At 44.6% G+C, this 15,749-nt stretch overlaps 2 protein-coding genes across 7 annotated transcripts; one reads left to right on the top strand and one right to left on the bottom strand.

The window, feature by feature from the left end:
* Nucleotides 1-2,205: 2,205 nt before the first annotated feature.
* On the bottom strand, nt 2,206-6,720 carry LOC101873950 (oxidative stress-responsive serine-rich protein 1-like). 2 transcript variants are annotated; one of them, XM_034067249.1, is made up of 4 exons: nt 6,661-6,720; nt 6,143-6,263; nt 4,469-4,576; nt 2,206-3,809 (listed from the first exon to the last, which is right to left on the bottom strand). In XM_034067249.1, the coding sequence occupies exons 2-4, from the start codon at nt 6,217-6,219 to the stop codon at nt 3,125-3,127; spliced, it is 870 nt and encodes a 289-aa protein (XP_033923140.1). In that variant the 5' UTR covers nt 6,220-6,263; nt 6,661-6,720; the 3' UTR covers nt 2,206-3,124. The 2 variants fall into 2 exon arrangements, with proteins under 2 accessions (XP_033923140.1, XP_033923141.1); XM_034067250.1 differs by having other exon boundaries at nt 6,602-6,688.
* Nucleotides 6,721-6,787: 67 nt separating this feature from the next.
* On the top strand, nt 6,788-14,490 carry OSER1 (oxidative stress responsive serine rich 1). 5 transcript variants are annotated; one of them, XM_034067170.1, is made up of 4 exons: nt 6,788-6,818; nt 10,880-10,996; nt 12,837-12,950; nt 13,687-14,490. In XM_034067170.1, exons 2-4 carry the CDS (start codon nt 10,920-10,922, stop codon nt 14,372-14,374), a joined length of 879 nt encoding a protein of 292 aa, XP_033923061.1. In that variant the 5' UTR covers nt 6,788-6,818; nt 10,880-10,919; the 3' UTR covers nt 14,375-14,490. The 5 variants fall into 5 exon arrangements, with proteins under 5 accessions (XP_033923061.1, XP_033923064.1, XP_033923062.1 ...); XM_034067173.1 differs by having other exon boundaries at nt 6,800-6,818; nt 10,883-10,996; XM_034067171.1 differs by lacking the exon at nt 6,788-6,818 and adding an exon at nt 6,856-6,947.
* Nucleotides 14,491-15,749: the final 1,259 nt, after the last annotated feature.

Below are 15,749 nucleotides of genomic sequence, written 5' to 3'. Positions count from 1 at the left end.
GAGAGAGCAGGTGGCTGGAGTCAGTCACGGGGCTTTGCAGGCACAGAAGCACCTTCCCTGGTTTAGGAGAAGGTGGAACTCAGGATGCAGAATCAGCTCCACTGATTTATAGTTCTTTTTTTCCTGGTGGCCTGATTGAATATCTGCCAATGTAAAGCTTGGCTGGGACTGAGTTTGGCTTCTCGGAGGTGAGAAATAAACTTCATTGCTCTAGGGTGCGCTTCTGCATCTCACTTTGGTTGAGCTAGTCCTGAAACTAGACAAGTAGGCTTGTGAAGTGCTGGAGGAGCCACTGCAAAGGAAAACAAAACAGCCTGAATCACCTGAGATAGGAAGCAGAGAGGGAAGTCCTGGGAGTGCAGTAAGCCCAACAGTGCTTACTCAGAATACTTTAGTATTCTTGTGTGGATTGACTGGGGACATCCTAGAGCATCCAAGAGCAGACAACATACCCCAGGCTGGCTGGGGCAGTCCAGCAGCAGGCTGGAGGTGGTAGTGCTGGTGGAGCTGTGCTCAGACTGCCTCTACCAGACCAGCTCCAAGGCCAAGCGCTGGTGCTCATCAATCAAGCTAATTGTGCTGTGCCAGCATTCCCAGAGAAGATGCCATCTGTTTGCTAGTAAGGCTTGAGGTTTCAGGCAGGCAGCAGGCAGCAGTCACTGGGTTCTCAGAGGAGTTGAAAGCTTTGAAGGAAACAGTATGTTTGGGCTTGGGCCTTACTTAGGGCTCATTATTTCACCCCAAAAAGGTGGTTTGAGCAATGTGAACATCAGTAGCAATATTCCAGTATGTTTGCTGCAAGCCTGATACTTGTAGTCAAGAACCCCAAGTATCTGCCCTTCCTCTGCTGCAGGCAGCACTAGAGCTGCTTATACACTAGCACAAATGACAATTCAGGCTGAATACAAACCCACTGCATTATTGCCTCTTTTCCCCTCTTTCCTTCTGCCCTCACTACTGTCCTGCACAGGACCCTAGGGAAATGTGCCCTCCCAGCCAGCATTCTGGCAACTTGAACTTACTTTGCAGCCCTAAATTTCAAGGTCTATGTTGGACTAGTCTAACCTCCATGGTTTCTCCCAGTTTCCTCACTCTCCCTGGACAAGCAGGTCTGCTACATGTTGTTCAACCTTGTGCCTTTCCAGCAGTGTTGGTCACTACTAGTTCTATGTAACAGCAGCTTGAAGGTTTAGATGCTTCCAGGGGGTTGGGCATAATTTGGTAGAGAAGCGAGACTGTGCTCCAGAGCAGAAATAGCAGCATTGAGGCAATGCTGAGCCATTGCTGGAGAAGAGCCTGGCTGTACCCCTTGGCAGGGCCCTGGCTGCAGGGAGGAGTGGGGACATCCGTCACTGGGTGTCACTACCTGCATTTACGTATGTTAAAGATCAGCTTCAAAGGCACAAATTCCACATAAGGGCTCGCCAGGGTAATCCTTAGTCTAAAAGGGAGAAAGACTGCATTTGGCAACAATACCTTCAAATGATTTTAAATGGGCACAAAAACCAAAACAGAAACACAAGCAGAAGAGCACTGCTGAAGCAGAAACAGCCTCTGAAAAACAGCAGCAGCAAAGATAACAAGTACTAAATATTTACATTGAGAAGGAAAGTATGTATACCAGAATTTCTGTAGGCAGAAAGAAGGAAAAGCAAAGAAAACCAGAACTGTGTGTGTGTGGGTGCGCAGAACAGTGCTGGAAGAGGCAGGTGAAGGAGACAGTGAAATACTCATGCAAGAACATTTAGAAATCAGTTTAATTGGAGACTGAGCAAATATTGCATGCTCAATAACTGCATGACACTTGGGAACAAAACAACAGCTTTAGGTGTATTCTTATGTTAACTTACTTGGATCTATTTGAACTTTTAAAATTGGAGCTTCCTGGATTCATAGTGTAAATTGAGGGGTGACGGGTAAAATCTGCAGACAGCAATTACCAACCAGAATGTCCAACACTTCCCTAGCACAGGACACGAGGCCAACTGTCTATATCTGCTCAAATCTATTTTCGTACAACTGCTTGTGACTCCCTGGCTTGCTGACTACTGTTTTAAGCATGTAAGTGAAAACTGCAGTGTTCAAACACAGTTGTTTATCACATGTGTACAGCTGGCACCAAAAGTACACTTTAGGATGAGTTTTTGTTTAAGAGGTCTTGAGGGGAGACGAGTGTAAGTCAAATTATTCAGTCTTTAATTTGCTGGGGTTTGACAAACATTTATTAACGCAAGTCTCAGCAACAAAATGTTTTATTTCAGTATTTGCAACCAGAAGGAATGTTATAGCTCTACACCACAAAGCCTGTATGATACACGCTTCTTTATTACCTCTCCACACTGATTTGTGTATCAAACATCCTCAGAAGCAACCTCTATAGATGGTTCCACCATCTCCACTTCTGAGATACAGCCCCAAAAAAACTGTTAGCCTGCTTCACTCCTCCCTAAATTATTCCATCTGTAAAGCACAAATAACAAAATATACTCTTGCTTCTAAGAGCTTTGCTTATCTGCAGAAAAATAGAACTGCTTAAGAGAGAGCTAGTTAACTTATGGAAGGGTCCAAGAGCACACTTGCACATTATGGACCTCCCAACACGTTTGGGAGGAGGAATTCACAATAGGATCCAACTAAAAACAAGCCAGGTAGTGTCTGAGGAAAGGAGATTCATTCTATCCAAAATACTGAATGCCTGCTGACTCTTCTCCCTAGAGGCAGATGAGGATAGGGCCATAGCTATGAATCATTACTCTTTAGTACTGGGATAAATTAAAATGAACCTTCCAAACTGCAAAATTTCAGGGGAAAAAAAAAAAAGCCCTTCCCCCCCCCAAAACGATAGTGAAAACAGCACTACAGAGCTTGCATATCCACAGCACAAACCCAAAACCAAGGGGAGTCATTTGATCTACAGTGCGTTTGTTAATGTATTCAAACTTTAGTGCATTCTTTTCAGAACTAAGCTCAGAAACTATATTCCATTTTTCATTTTATTAAAAAACTAAACTGTATGAAGCAAAGAAATACCTGATCAAACACAGAGCAGTGAAAACATGGCACTGACAAGGCATTTAACCCAACCGTTATCACAGACTGACTCAGGATTCTCTATTGCTTTCAGTCAAGTATACATCATTTCTGCCATATGAGACATCTTCTTGGGAATATATAAGTAGTACTCCATGTATCCCGAGAGATCTTCAATAGTCACGTCATCCACAAAGGCTCGAGCTTGCTCAGAACAAGACCTAGGAGAACTTGATGTGGCTGTCCCACAAGGGGATCTATTCTGAAGAGATTGGGTGTGGACTCCCAGGACTGCCTTCTCGCACTCTGACAGGACACTCCGTAGGCCGGAGAAGGAGTATACTTCCATGGTTCGCCACTGTTGGCACTGACATTTCTTGTCCGTACAAGGGCACTGTCTGCCATTGCTAAGCATGGATAAGGACTGGAAATCTGAGGTCTGGCTAGAATGCAGGCTAGTCTCAAAGGATGAGGAGAGAGTAGAACAATTTTCTCTTGACTTCTCCAACGGCTCTTCAGTGGTGAAAGCTTCCAAAGGTTCGGTTTTGTCATCACTGGCGTCAAAGTGAGAATTGTGCCCGTCCTTCGTACCGTGTTCTGCTGGGACAAAAACGTCTGAGCTGATGCTACCCTTTGACATATCTGCTTGGGTTTTGTGTTTCAGCTGGTTGTTGGCTTTCATATTGCAATAAGTGAACTTGGGAGGATGTAGGACGGGAGACTTGGAGCGCCTGCGACGTGGGACTCTGGCTGATCCTCTGGAAGGCTTTCTCACACACCTGCAGGGTGATAACAGGTGAGCAAGTTGGTAACTCCAGACTCTACACCATAGCTCAATAAGCTCTAAACTGTGGCTAAAAATATTTTAGAATATGTTAGGTTCTTTTTTCCTTTTCTGCTTAGAAAACTCAGGTGACTGGTCACTCAGTCTCTGACAGGAACAGTGGAGAAGGCTGGGGAAATCTGGGCTCCTCCAAAGAAGACACATACAAAGAGCCCTTATTTAAAGGTACTTCCCCCCATATCTTCTCTGCTAACCAAATGATACTCTGTCATCCCAAGTGAACTGTAGTGCAGAAGCTGAATATCTGGTGGAGCTGCTGGCAGAATCCTGAATATCCAGGTACTTCAATACAGAAATAAGAAAACCCAAGGAAAAGGTGAGAGGGTGTTGCAAACGTGTAAGGCTTGAACAAAAAGACTTCTGAGAAAATCAGTGGACAAGAAAGTTTTAAGTACCCTAAGAGGTAATATTGGTTTTAAAGTCTTTGTTGAAATCATCTTAAAAAACACCATATCAGTTATGGTAAAGTTTTGTAATAAAGGAGAGAAGAGATATGTTGAAGCAACTCATTAACAACAAGCACTGGAAACAGTATTCAAGTGTTACATGTCTCAAACCAGAACCATGAGCATGGTGCAGTGAATGGTATTTTACCCGTGCCACACTTCCTTTGAGCAGACAGTCTGTTGCTTGGCTCCATCCACAGCTGCTCTTGCTGTTCTCAGCATCGTCCCGTCACCAACAGACAGAGCTGCAATACATCTGAGTAGAAAGGGGAATGCCACTTTAGAGTAATGTCTGAACATGATGCTTTGGAGGTCTAAATTCAGCCTATTCGCTTTAGATGCTTCACTAAGAGGTTTGGAGCCTTAGCTTCCCCTATAGTGAGTGGTTAGAAACAGGGTATTACAGATTTATCTAACCACTCTTACTATATTGACCTCAGTGAAGTGTCCAAATATAGGCGAGATAAAATGACAGCAGGCCAAAACACCCACAGGCTGATGTCATGCCCTATTTGTACCAAAATGATACATTAAAGGAATGTAAACTCAGGTTCCAAATGTTCTTGTCAGACAATAGCTGTTAAAGATAGATTTCTACTCATCTAAAATGCAAAGTTGGGAAACCATAGCAGCAGCCTGAGCAGTGGAGAAATGGATGAGGTACAACAGACAGAACAGATTACCAGTTTATTTCTCATTAAATTTCCCAGATAATCATGCACAGGAGGACCAGACAACACAAATGCCTCAGTATGTCAATCTGTATTATGATGCTGTACGTGTGATTTGGAACATGGGATGGGAAATATAAGAAATGAGGCTGAAATTCTAGCAGAAGAGCTCAAGTACTCTGCCCAAAGTTGATCTTAAGGGATTAGTCGCAAGCCTTGAGCTGGTTGAAACATATGCCTGCAAAACAAGATCTTCTTATACTTAAGATGCCATCATGAACCAACCAGAATTCCACAGTCTGTCACTGGTAGTATGTCAAAAGTAGTATGCTTAATAAGTAGTTCCTTGTTAGAGCACAGCTATTTTTTTCTGACACTTAACAGAAGACCTCCTGAAGCAGAGGAAATGAGTAGCCAAGCAAAATGTATTTTAACATGCAGAGGAAGTAATGAGTTCGCAGTACTGATGGCCATGGAGATTAATTCATAAGGTAACGTTAATTACTGATACAAAGCTTTCTCTTTGTGAATTCCCAAAAGACTTCTAGTGAACTATCTCACAAAATATTAGACTGCATAATTTTATTAACTCCTACTTTTAAAGAACATCCTTTTACTCCATACTATCAGTATACTTGATGTGTCATAGAATAAGTTTTTAGTATAATAAAGTCTTCAGATGTTTCACTCTACAAAATCCCCTGAAATTAGAAACTATCAGTGATCAGATTTAGCCTGATGATTTACAGTGGGACTGAGCTGCCCAGCACACTATGAAGTGCTGGTGTGTCCTGTGGACACTTTCCAAATAGTTCTTTACCCACTACAGCAGCTGAAGACACCAGCAGGGACAAACAAGTTCTGTATCACTATGGCTACCACAACAGTTAAGAGTAGGTTTTCTGCTTTGGGCAAGTCATTTTATGCAGTCACTGTGTAATTTCAGTTGGTTATCATGCTAAAATTAGCCAGTAACAAAGTACTGCTTTGCCTATTAGTTGCAATGCCTGCGTTTCATCAGAAGCGATGCAGTTGTCTCCTCTTGCCGAGTACAGAACCTTCCGTCAAATGATACTTGTTTTGAGATGCAAAATAACAGAAGCCAAACACAAAAGACACTGACACATGACACGATGCTTTCTGTCACTCACCCTGCTGCATCCACTCTCAGCTTTTTGAAAGCCGTTTGCAGACTCTCTTCCTCTTCATCTTTAGCTTCCAAGTCCATGGGTGAGCTCTCAGCGTGCGGCCAGCCGTGCCATACAGAACACACTGAAACACAGGAACCGGGGATGGATGCCGAGGTCCGGACACACACGGTCTGCACAGCACCGAAGTGACGCGGGTGGAGGCAACCGCCCGTCCAGCCCGGTCCGTCTCCCCGCGAGCTCCAGCTCCGCGCTCCTTAGAACTACAGCCGCATCGCGCAAGGGGCCGGCGGCAAACCCGACACAGGCCCACGCTGCTGCTGCCGCACCCCCGCAGGCCCCTGTCTACCGGACGGTCCCGAAGCCCCCGCCGACCCAGCAATCTCCACCCGCGCCCCGTCAAGGCTCCCCCGGCTCCCCGGGCCGAGCCCGACCCGCCCCGGCGGCCCCGCCGCCCCTCACCCCGTCATGGGGCCGCTCCCGTGAGCCCGGGGGCACCAGGACCCCCCGGTACCACTCACCGCCGCCTCACGCTCGGGCTGGGAGGTGGGGCGCGGAGCACAACAGGAAGTGAGGTCACCGCCCCACAGATATACGCATGCGCGCTACCGTCCGCCGCAGTTCGGTTCCCTCCGCCGCCGTCGCTTCCGGTGCGCGGCCGGGCCCTCGGGCGGGCGCGGTGAGCTCGGGCTCCGCGGCGGGGCCTGCCGCGGGTCCCTGCGCCGCGGACGGGGCCGGTGGGACGGTTGTGTCCCCCCCGCGGGACCGTGCCCCGTGGGTGTCCGGAGCTGCTGACGGTGCCCTCGCGGTGGGTGAGGAGAGCTCCGGGGCTTCCCCGGGGGGTGCGGGGCTTGTGCTGAGTCACTCTCGCCTCGACGGGGCCTCGCTCCGCGCCGAGGCCGCGGTGTGTGTTGGGCTCCGCCTGGGGGTTACGGGGCAGGAGCTGGGCCGGGGGTCCCCGGGTGCGGGCGGCAGGTACCGGGGTGTGAGAGCCCGTGAGGAGCCCGTGAGGCGCCGGGCGGGAGGGGAACCGCTGCTGCTCTCGTCCCATTGCCCGGGTGCTGCTCTGGGGCTGGCTGCCGGGTCCGGGGTTGTCCCGAGCCCCTGGCCCTGCCTGCCTTTAACCTAACGGCTGCGCTTGTGCGTTGTAACTTCATGAGTGGTGCTGGGTGTCTTGTAGCGCCGGGCTAATGGTTGTGTATAGCGCGGAAGAGCTGGTTATAAAGTGGGAAGGGGAAGATGTGTGTTTTGATAGGATACAAAGAGCAGAAGGCTCGATGTGTTTTTTGACACAACGTTAGACTTTGGTTACTGCATCAGTGGTGAAGGGCAGCATAAAATACATAGTCCAAAGCTCTAGTATGTTTTGAATAATGTACAGTGACTTGCAGATTGGAAAAGGTGATCCTGCCCCTCAATTCTGCTCTCGTGAGACCTCACTTGGAGCATTGTGTGCAGTTCTGGTGTCCTCAACATAAAAAAGGACATGGAACTGTTGGAACAAGTCCAGAGGAGGCCACGAGGATGATCAGGGGACTGGAGCACCTCCCATATGAAGACAGGCTGAGAAAGTTGGGGCTGTTCAGCCTGGAGAAGAGAAGGCTGCGTGGAGACCTCATAGCAGCCTTCCAGTATCTGAAGGGGGGCTATAGGGATCCTGGGAAGGGACTATTCATTAGGGCCTGTAGTGACAGGACAAGGGTAACGGGTTAAAACTTAAACAGGGGAAGTTTAGATTGGATCTAAGGAAGAAATTCTTTACTGTGAGGGTGCTGAGGCACTGGGATGGGTTGCCCAGGGAAGTTGTGAATGCTCCATCCCTGGTGGTGTGCAAGGCCAGGTGGGATGAGGTCTTGGGTGACATCGTTTAGTGTGAGATGTTCCTGCCCATGGCAGGGGGTTGGAACTTGACGATGTTAAGGTCCTTTCCAACCCTAACTATTTTATGATGCTATGATTTGAAAGTTTTTTTCTTTTCCTGCTGAGGTTATCTCATACAGGGGTTTGGTGTTAAAAAAGTTGTAGGCTCTTTTATTTGAAATAATTTTCTTTTTGGATGAAGGGGGAATCTTACTGAAGTAAGATTTCATGTGTTTGACCTAAGCACTAGTGTCTAATTAAAAGTACATGAAGTAATAACTTGCTCAGATGAGCATCATGTTGTCAGTCTGTGTGTTCGCTTCCTCCTCTCATGTTTACTTGCTGTCTGACTCACCGGACAGCGTGTTCCTTGACGTTGTTATGCTACATTAGCCTTTGGTGTGTCTCATAATAGCTGTCTGCAATAAGAGGTGTCCAGATGAAATCACAGCTGGAACAACAGCAGGGAGAGCTGCCACCTCCAGCTGGAATGAGGCTGTGAGGGAGCAGAGATGATCAGTCGGTAGCTGCATAAATAACTGAGCTGCAGAGTTTCAAGTTCCTGTCTCTTCAGAGACACCTTCTCATGCTGTAGAGAAGCTGGTGCTTTGTTGCTAAAAGTAGTACTAGTGTAGGCGTTGTTGCTGTATTAGGGAGTAGAGTTAGTGCTCTATGTAAGTGTGTTGTTACAAGAGCTGTTATAGTTTCCTGGCTTTGAATAGTTAGTTTTGTAAAGGATTCTTAGAGCATCAAGATACAGAATCACAGAAAAGATCCCTGGAGACTCAACCCCCTTGCTCAAGGGGAGCCACCCCAAGCCAGTTGCTCTGGGCCATGTCCATGCAGCTTTTGTATATCTCCAAGGAGGGGGACTCCATAGCATCCCCAGGCTGCCTGTACCCATGCTCAGTCACCCTCACAGCAAAGTCTTTCCTTATGCTCAGACAGCAGCACCTCCTGCGTTGTAGTGTGTGCCCAGGCACTCTGATCCTGTCGCTGGGCACCACTGAGAAGAGCTGGGCTCTTGTCCTCTTTGTACCTACTCTTCTGGTATTTATATATATGTTGATGAGATCCCTCCTGAGCCCTTTTTTGGCTTAACATCCCATCTCTCTCAGCCTTCCCTCGCAGGAGAGATGTTCCAGTTCCTTTATCACTTTAGCGGCTTTTCACTGGATTCTTTCTGGCATGTCAGTGTCTCCTGTAGCAGGGAGTCCAGAAATAGATGCAGCACTCCATCTGAACAGAGGGAAGGATCAGCTCCTTGACCTCAGGATACCATTAGTGCCTTTGCCAGAAAGACACATGGCTAGGTCCTGTCCATCCTGGTATGTGCCAGGACCCCAAGGGCCTTTTCTGCAAAGTTGTACTGGCATATGGGTTTGTTCCTCTGCAGGAACAGGGCTCTTCACTTCCCCCTCATTGAAGTTCATGAGGTTTCTGTTGGCCCATTTTTCCAGCCTGTTGTTGTCCCTTAGTTACCCATCCCAGATTGGTGTCATCAGCAAACTTGTTGAAGGAACACTGCCACATAATCCAGATCTTTAACAAAGATGATGAACAGCACTGGACCCTGTACCTTGGGGTACCCTGCCAGTTACTGACCTCCAACTAGACTTTGTGTCAATGATTGCCACCCTTTGGGCCCAATTGTTGCGCCTCTCTTTCAGTCCATGTCACTGACTAATCATCCAGTGATGGTTTATCATCACCTCCTCTGTGAGGGTCTTGTGGGAGACATGAAAGTGTTACTGAAGTCCAGGTACAAAACATCCACGGCTCTCCCCTTGTCTACCAAATCAATCTCATTGTAAAATGTTGTCAAGTATGACAACCTTGCAACTTAATAATAAAGAGTGAGGAGATGATCTTATCACAATCCAGGTAGTGTGGCCAGGAGGCTCTTGCAGTAATGGCACTGACCCAAAATGGCCCTGTTTTTCCAGAAGTAGTGAAGTCGAAAGCAGGTTAATCAGCCAGGTCAACTTCAACAGGTACTGAGCTGGAGTTACTTTGGAGTAGGACTGAGACTTGCTGTTGTCAGTGGTTTCTGCTCAGCAAAAACACAGGAAGCAAACCTTTACCAGGTCTTTTTTCAGCTGAAGTGTGGCTGGTGTAGCATGTGCATGTGATTGCAGAAGTGTAAGGCAATGAGGAGCATCAAATTAGAAAGACTTGAGATTCCTTTGTAGCTAGGTTAACTGATGGGCAGGGTAGATTAAAAAAATATACATCAGCCAGTTGTATCAGTTCCTTTTTTTATTTAAAACAGGCTCACTCTTTGCTGTTTGTGCTCTGATTGGCATTTGTACTTTTTCCAGAGCTGATAACCAGAAAATTTTAACAGCTATTTGCAATCACAATGCCACATTCTAATAGGATTATGTAACTTGCTGGGATCTAGACATAAGATCAAAAGATTTTGTTTAATTTTTATCTCATTTTAAGGAAAATCTGTTGGTTTGAGGTTTTTTTATTTATGTCCCAAAGCTGGAAATAGCAGCTGTAGGATGTTGGCTGTTTCTAACAGTGGTGTTCCTTCTGCCTTTCACCTCTTCTGGAATTATTTTGGTAACACTGTAGGATGAATAGAAGAGTCTGGACTGTAACAGATGGGCAAGACACCATCTTTGTGACACCAGTGTTTACTTTAAAGTGCTAATTCACCTATGGGCTTGTACAAGAGACTCTTCTCTTTCTGGGTATCATCAGCTTGTTCTGAATCAACTTGCAAAAATGTTCAGCTAGAATGACCTCAGCCTTATGTGCTCAGCGTGCTATTTTGAGTTTATTTTCATGTATTATGGTGCTGCTGGGCAACTAATGTTTTTAACAATGCATTGGTTCTTGTTTTCATGTGCTTTTTTTGTATGCTTGTAGCAGTACATGGTAACTCTGACACCTTCTGGCCATCCCAATAATGAAAACGGAAGCTAAGGATGGAGAAGAGGAAAGCCTGCAGACAGCATTCAAAAAGTTGAGAGTCGACACAGCTGGGTGAGTAACACCACAGAGAGGTACAGAGAGTATTACAAATGGACTTGAAGGGAACACTTTTGCTCTTAAATGTGAAGAAATGAGGTAATTGCAAAGGTTTAGGCCTTAAAACTTTTATTCTAGTTAAGCTGAAATAAATTCACTAGCTATAGCCTGCCCTTCTCAAGGAACTGTAGTTTGTTTGATCCCTGTTAGCTCCCAACAGGCTTGAAACATGATTGTCAGTAACTGACAGCATGCTTGAAATAAATTTTGGCATGAGTCTGGCTGCCAGAGGTTGTATCTGTAGCACTAGGACTCTATTACTGAACTTAGCATATTATAATGGCTCTGAAAGCCTGTCATGAGAATAAACTCCTGTCTTTTCCCAGGAGAGGAATGTTCTTTCCATGTCAGAAAAGGAGAGTGCATGATTCCCACACAAACTATTTTCATTGCTGCCACTTACAGATTTCCTACTTATAACCAAAATCACTAAATGGGAAAGAATACTTTTTGTGTTGTCACATTTTGTGGGAGATCCAACATGTACCCTTCCTGTCCCAGGTAGCAGAACACAAGCAGCATGTGTCTTCTCTTGATAATGAAATTAAAAACCGAAAGGCTGCTATGTAATGTGTTTTCTGCTGACGGATGTGCACCATTAGATGTTACCTGTACAGTCCTGTGTTGCAGTAAGCTGTTGTCAGTAATACAGTTATGCCAGTAAGTGCAGGTGAGGTAGTATGTAAATATCAAGTAGTAGCTAGAATTACCATAGAACTTACACTGTGAGTAGATAGGCTTCTAAAGCTATCTTTAATTTAAGTAATTAAGCTCATTAGAAATAATAACCACACAAATGCCTCTCATTTCTTCAGTATCTCTGGTCCCACTCCTCAGGTCAGGCATACTTAGTTTGGAGTTTTTACTGTTTGCCTTCAATTTTCTGCTCTGTGTTTATTGTCCTTTAAATGAAAAAATAGCTGATGTTTGACTAATAGTTTGGACTCTTAAATATCAGTTAACACTGTCCTTCATCAGAAAGGAGGGTCTAATTTTCCCTTTTCCGGGAATCCACCCTGCTTACAAACTAATTTCATAGAGTCATAGAATAGGGTTGGAAAGGACCTTAGTTCCAACCCCCCTGCCATGGGGCAGGGACACCTCACATTAAACCATGTCACTCAAGAATTTAATACAGGATATTGAAAATAATTCCCATGTGAATTCTAGTGTAATGTGGAGTTGCAACTTGGAAAAAATTGTCCTTGGGATTATTACAGCTTCTGGAAAATGGGAGTTCAGGATGTATTTATAGCACCAGAAAAATTAGTAAATCCTCTGGCTTGAATAGAAGTTGAAGATCTGACACAAAATCTGTTGCTTAAGTGTTTGAAGCATGAAGTTTTAGCTTGGTTTTTTAGACAGAGACTTGAGTGTTCTTCAGTTAAACAAAGTCTTTTTATTTCCAAAGAACATTTATTTTTAGGAAAGAATGGCTTATTTGTCTCTGGAAAAAGAGACGTGTTTCTTCAGTGATGGTGTTTTTTTCCCCTCCCCTCTCCTGGGAAACTGAAACTGAGCCATTGTGTGTGCTTTGTCATTGACATGTGGAGCTGGGATTTGCAGGCTAGTTGCTGAATGGCATCATGTTTGGTGAAAGAATCTGTTATACAAACTTTTGAGATAGGAATGTGTAAACACTTCTCCTGATTTCAGTTGTCTTTGTGGGCAAGTCTTTCAAGACCTATTGTAAATGATTTGCAACAACCTTTTCTGGGAAAGAAGTTTCATATTTGTTTCACATTCATAGTGCTGACCAGTCTGGGCTGTTAACTTTTCACTGTGTCTTTCACAGATCTACTGCTTCTCTCTCTGTGGGTGAAGGGACAAGTCCAAGAGCACTAGTTAGAACAGTGGCAGATGAAACCAAACCTAAGAGTGTGTGTACTTCTAAGGAAACCTGGCATGGGTAAGAGAAGCTTGGGAATATCGGACTACTTCAAATGATACTGTATTGAAAGGGAATTTTAAGTAGACAAGGTTTCTAGTAACCACACTCCTAAATAGGGCACTCAAGTTTTCTTTATTAAAGGGCTATTTAAAATACACCACCTTTTTATGTTCATATGTGATGACTATTCTTACTTACAAGTGTGGAGTGAAAGGAAATGCTGTTTACCTATAGGTTGCTAAACATTACAGATGTCTTAATATAAGTGTGAACTGCTGTTTTTGAATCAGACAATCATGAATGAATCTCTTTCAGTTATTGTCATTGCAGAAGCTGTCATTGCTTTGGAAACTAGATTAAAATGAAGAATTGGTTTCTGGGGTGTCTATGCAGAATTTCTTGCTCATCTCCTACTGAATCAAAATGCCCTTGATTCATTAGTTTTGTGCTGCCTTCTCATGCTCTGTCCTTCCTTAACAAGTTATTTTGTCATGTCTCACATGGTTTACTCATTTTCTAACCTTATAACCATGCACTTGAGGTTTCATTTCTTAGGTATTCCTTTTATATTTTATACAGCTGCTTGGCTGGAATAAAGTCAAATTCCAAGATAGCAGAATACCATAAGCAAATACACTGAACTTAAAACTCATGCAAGCAATATAAATGCAGCAGAGGTTTTGCCCAGCATTGCTCATAATCCAGCATTGAGTCTTTTACTGAATCTTCACTCTTTTGTATCTTTCCCTGGCAGGTCTATGAAGAAGCCTTCAAGAGGAGTTGTGAGAACCCAGCGTCGCAGGCGTTCCAAGTCTCCAGTTCTTCATCCTCCCAAGTTTATCCATTGTAGCACAAAGTCACATTCCACGTGCAACCAGCTAGCACATAAGAGCCAAAATGATGTCCAGGACGACAGCAGTGGCTATGGGATGCCAGTCCCAAAGGAAACTTGTGCACACGAACGATGCAGTGTTGCTCCTGACGTTGGCCATAAGGGAGCTGATGTTGAGTCTTTGGAAGCTTCTGCTATGCAGTCAGTGTCAAAGATCAGACAGGAGAACTCTCCAGCTTCTCCAGAATCTGAAGCAAGCCTAAAGACTACGGAGCTTTCTGACTTTCAGTCTATGTCCAAGCTGAACACGAATAAGCCGTGTGCATGTGCAGATAAAGCCTGTCAGTGTAAACGATGGCAAGATATGGAAGTGTACAAATTCTCTGGCTTGCAGAACACCCTCCCGTTGGCACCTGATAGAAGAACAGTTTCTGAGGATCACTCCCAGTCTTTGCCATCAAGAACTCCCTCAAGCTCTCCACGCTCTTGTTCTGAGCAAGCCAGGGCCTTTGTGGATGATGTGACTATTGAAGATCTTTCAGGATACATGGAATATTACTTGTATATCCCAAAGAAAATGTCTCACATGGCAGAAATGATGTACACCTGACAGCAATGAGCACTGTAAGGGTGTGTGATTTAAATCTGCCCTCAGTCTCACTCATGTGAGATGCAACCTACTTTCTGCTCACTGTGCTTGCAATAAAAACACTTCTCTTTATCTTAGCTAATGCTCGTTATTTAAACTGGGCAAAAGCCTAAAAAGCTTAAGCGTTATGATTTAAGCTTAAGCGTTATGATTTAAGCTTGTAATAGATAATGAAGTAAGCAGTGAATGTGTTTAGAGTGTACCTGCTTATACTTAAGAGACCTAACACTTACTTTGTTTTCAAAATCCTCTAGTTTTGGTTTGTTGGAAGAGAAGAGCCTCTGGATTACTTGGTGATGAGAGCTGTTACTGTGAGGGACCTGAATGCAATTGCTGTGACCTCAGGTCATAACATGCTTATGGTTTTGGACACTTGTGCCTCTGATTTTATTTCATGAAGGAGGGTGACAATCCTATCATCTCCTCAGTACTATTATCACTCTAGGCAAATTGAAGAGAGACAGTCACCTTTTGGGGTGGAGGCATTGTTATTTCTTTGTGCCTGAAGAGATTTTATTTCTTATTGGCCAAATAGACACCCTCCATCCCTATCTTTGGTAATGTTAATGCAGTCAGATTAGATTAACATAACATTTGCTTGTTAGAATGCCTGAGGAGCAAAGAAACTTGGACAATCTAAGCAAGGTTGTTTAAGAGGTTATTCTGATCTCTTCAGTGTTAGTGGAAAAAGTAAAGCGAGTGTAACTTTTCATTCAACATCCAACAGGCCTCAGATGTGTCTGCAGCAAGAGAAACACCTTAATTCTTCAGGGTGATTGCTGCTTCAGTTAACCAAGGGGAAAATAAGATGATACACTGTTCAGTGTGGTGTTTATGAAGGTTGAAACAGCATTTGCTGGCTTCAGTGGTCGTAATTCATGTGCACTCTGGTGGGTTTGGGTTTGTTCTATAGCTTTGTTCAGTCTGCTCTATAACCCTTCAAGTATTAACACCTGTAGACTGGAGTGAGCAGTTGTCAGCTGCGCAGTGAATCTTGCTTGATAAACAGCAGCTTTGTGTGCATCAGCACAGTCTTTTATGAATACATGTACAGCGAAGGAGCATCCCATCAATCGTGATTTGTTGAGGGAGAAACAAGTTGTGTTATGGTTGTCTTTACTACTTCAATACCTGAACCTTTCTGACCTGTAAGGTCTTGGAACGAAATTGAGACAAACATTCCCCTGTGAGATCTTCTGGTGTTACTCTTGGGGGTTTTTATCTTTTCTGTAGCAGTGTCTTAGAGCAAGTGACCATGAGAATTTATGGGTTTTGCCAGCTCTCAGGTGTCATCTACCCCTTGCAGATTGTACTTGGGTCCCACCTCGCTTCCATT

This window comes from Melopsittacus undulatus, chromosome 10 (genome assembly GCF_012275295.1).
Source record: "Melopsittacus undulatus isolate bMelUnd1 chromosome 10, bMelUnd1.mat.Z, whole genome shotgun sequence".
NCBI classification, from domain to species: domain Eukaryota; kingdom Metazoa; phylum Chordata; class Aves; order Psittaciformes; family Psittaculidae; genus Melopsittacus; species Melopsittacus undulatus.
Note: the sequence above shows the minus strand (reverse complement) of the source record. Positions and strands in the feature narration are given on the sequence as shown.